This window comes from Pistacia vera, unplaced genomic scaffold (assembly GCF_008641045.1).
Source record: "Pistacia vera cultivar Batoury unplaced genomic scaffold, PisVer_v2 Contig623, whole genome shotgun sequence".
Lineage (NCBI taxonomy): Eukaryota > Viridiplantae > Streptophyta > Magnoliopsida > Sapindales > Anacardiaceae > Pistacia > Pistacia vera.
Genome location: NW_022196472.1, coordinates 470,766 through 473,213, shown reverse-complemented (window position 1 = coordinate 473,213; position 2,448 = coordinate 470,766). Strand labels below are relative to the sequence as shown.

Genomic DNA, 2,448 nt, shown 5'->3' with positions numbered 1-2,448 from the left:
AAAATTCCATTTTACCTTTTTTATTATTTACCAAATTGTTAATTGCTTAGAAAGATAATTATATTTTAATATTTTGTTGAAGTAAAAAGGCCCTAATACCCCTTGATTCATAGGGTTAGATCATTAGTCTTCCAAGATTATGTAAATGCCCTTATTTATGTTGACTTTAGTTGACTTGTGTTACTCTGTTTAGTAGCCAAAGAGTTTTAAACATTGGGAGCATTTATGTCACGTTTAGTTACAAGAACATAATTTCATTTATGTCGTGTTTAGTTACAAGAACATAATTTCATCATACACTTAATTGAAGGATGATTTCACGTCATAAAATGTGTCAAAACTAGCTTAGATTTTGATGTAGATCAATGGAGAAACTAAAGTGAGGGTAATTTTTGATGAAGCAATCCCATATTATTGCTGTTGTTTATTATCACATATATTACTCTCAAATTTTTATTTATTACAAAATCATAGTGAGAGCTACTAGTACAACCTGAGACGCATGCCAACTAAATTATTTATCATCAATCTAGAAACTTTTAGTTGTAAACGTCCCATTGTTGATTATCCTCATGTTCAGTTTCGTAGCGCCCTCAGGGGGCAAATGATTATTTTATTGACAACAATCCCTTTCTTCCACTGTGAACCGTGCTCATACATAGAGATTTCCATGTCCCCAGTCATACCGTAATTAGTCAAAATCACGCCAACGGGGACGTATGACCATTTGTTTTCTTGCAATCTACTCAAATCTTGTTTGTGTTATTGAAGAGTGATTCAAAGTCTTTAAAGGCAAATAAGTCTTTTGCTGGAGTTGAAATAGTCCAAGTGTTTAGTGGCTACTAATTAGGTGACATAATGAAAGAAGTAAGGTGCAAGTAATTTTTATGTAGTGCTTTAGTAAAATTAGGAGTCATGGAGTCATGGCTACGTGTGTAGCCTGTAAGCCTATAAAAGGCAATGTCTTTTCTCATTTATCTTTGTATTGATTCTGCAGTTCAATTCCTCTTTAACAAATATTATTATTTCTGCTCTTGTTTCCATTCACTACTTCGTGTCCGTCTTCATCTAATCCAACATTTGTGGTATCAGAGCCAGGTTTCGGTCTTGACTGGGCGAACACAAAAAAAAAAGTGAGAAACAGTGAAACACGTGAGAGATCTAAATGGTAGCAAATGGGCTTTCAACCTCCACACAGTCACTCATACCCATCTTCAATGGTGAGAAATATGAGTTTTGGAGCATCAAAATGAGAACCTTGTTCACGTCTCAAGAGTTATGGGACGTGTTTGAGCATGGCATTACTGATGAAGTACTTTCAGATGAAGAGAAAAAATTGAATACTCCAAAGCCTTGTTCTTTATTCAACAAGCGATACATGAGTCATTCGAGAATTGCAGTAGTAGAAACTACAACAAAGGCTTGGAAGATCTTAAAGAATGAATATCAAGGGTCTGCAAAGGTAATTACGGTAAAATTGCAAACTTACTGTCGTGATTTTGAAAATTTGCTTATGCAAAACAATGAATCTGTGCAAGATTATTTGTCTCGTGTGTCTACCCTTGTTAATAAAATGAAGTCGTATGGTGAAAAAATCACTAATGAAATCATAGTTGCAAAAATCTTGAGGAGTCTCACTCCAAATTTTGAACATGTGGTTGCTGCAATTGAGGAGTCTCATGATTTATCTTATTTCTCTTTTGATGAATTAATGAGTTCTTTGCACGCTCATGAAGAAAGGCTGAATAGATCGCATGACAAAAATGAGGAAAAAGCATTTCAAGTGAAGGTGGAGTCATCTCAGAAGGGCAAGGCGGAAAATTTTTCTGAGAAGAAACAAGGCAGAGGCGATAATTATGGTGGTTTTCATGGTAGAGGACGTGGCAGAGGCAGAGGAAGAGGACAATTTGGTGAATACAGGCAGAATAAGAGTTCAATTTGGTGCCACTATTGCAACAAACTTGGCCACAAAGAAGCTGATTGTTGGGCTAAGCAAAAGAATGCCAATAGTCAAGCAAATTTCGCAGAGAAGGCAGATGAAGACAGTAAGCTTTTCATGGCCCATTTTTGTAATAATGTAGTCTCTGATGATGTTTGGTTCTTGGACAGTGGATGTTCTAATCATATGACGGGAACAAGATCATTGTTCAAGGAACTTGATGAGTCACAAAAGTCAAAAGTGAGGTTAGGTAGGGGTGTTCAAAAAAATACAAAAGCTGAACCGAACCGCTAACCGAACCGAAAAACCGATTAACCGAAAAAATGGTTCGGATACGGTTCGAAAAATTCAAAAAACCAAATTTTTGGTTTGGTTACCGGTTTGAGAAAAATTAGAAACGGTTAACCGAAAACCGGTTTTCTAAACCGGTTTTTCAAATATATATATATATAATTATTAAATTAAATAAATAAATAATAACCTAAACTAAAATAAATCCCTAATTCACT

General features: G+C 35.1%; 1 protein-coding gene across 1 annotated transcript; it reads left to right on the top strand.

Moving 5' to 3' along the window:
• Nucleotides 1-1,165: 1,165 nt before the first annotated feature.
• Nucleotides 1,166-2,233, top strand: LOC116111015. Its single transcript, XM_031397220.1, has one exon. The coding sequence runs from the start codon at nt 1,166-1,168 to the stop codon at nt 2,231-2,233; it is 1,068 nt and encodes a 355-aa protein (XP_031253080.1).
• Nucleotides 2,234-2,448: the final 215 nt, after the last annotated feature.

Coding starts and splice junctions, on each gene's coding strand:
- LOC116111015 (XM_031397220.1), top strand. CDS start 1,166: ATGGTAGCAAATGGGCTTTCAACCTCCACACAGTCACTCATACCCATC.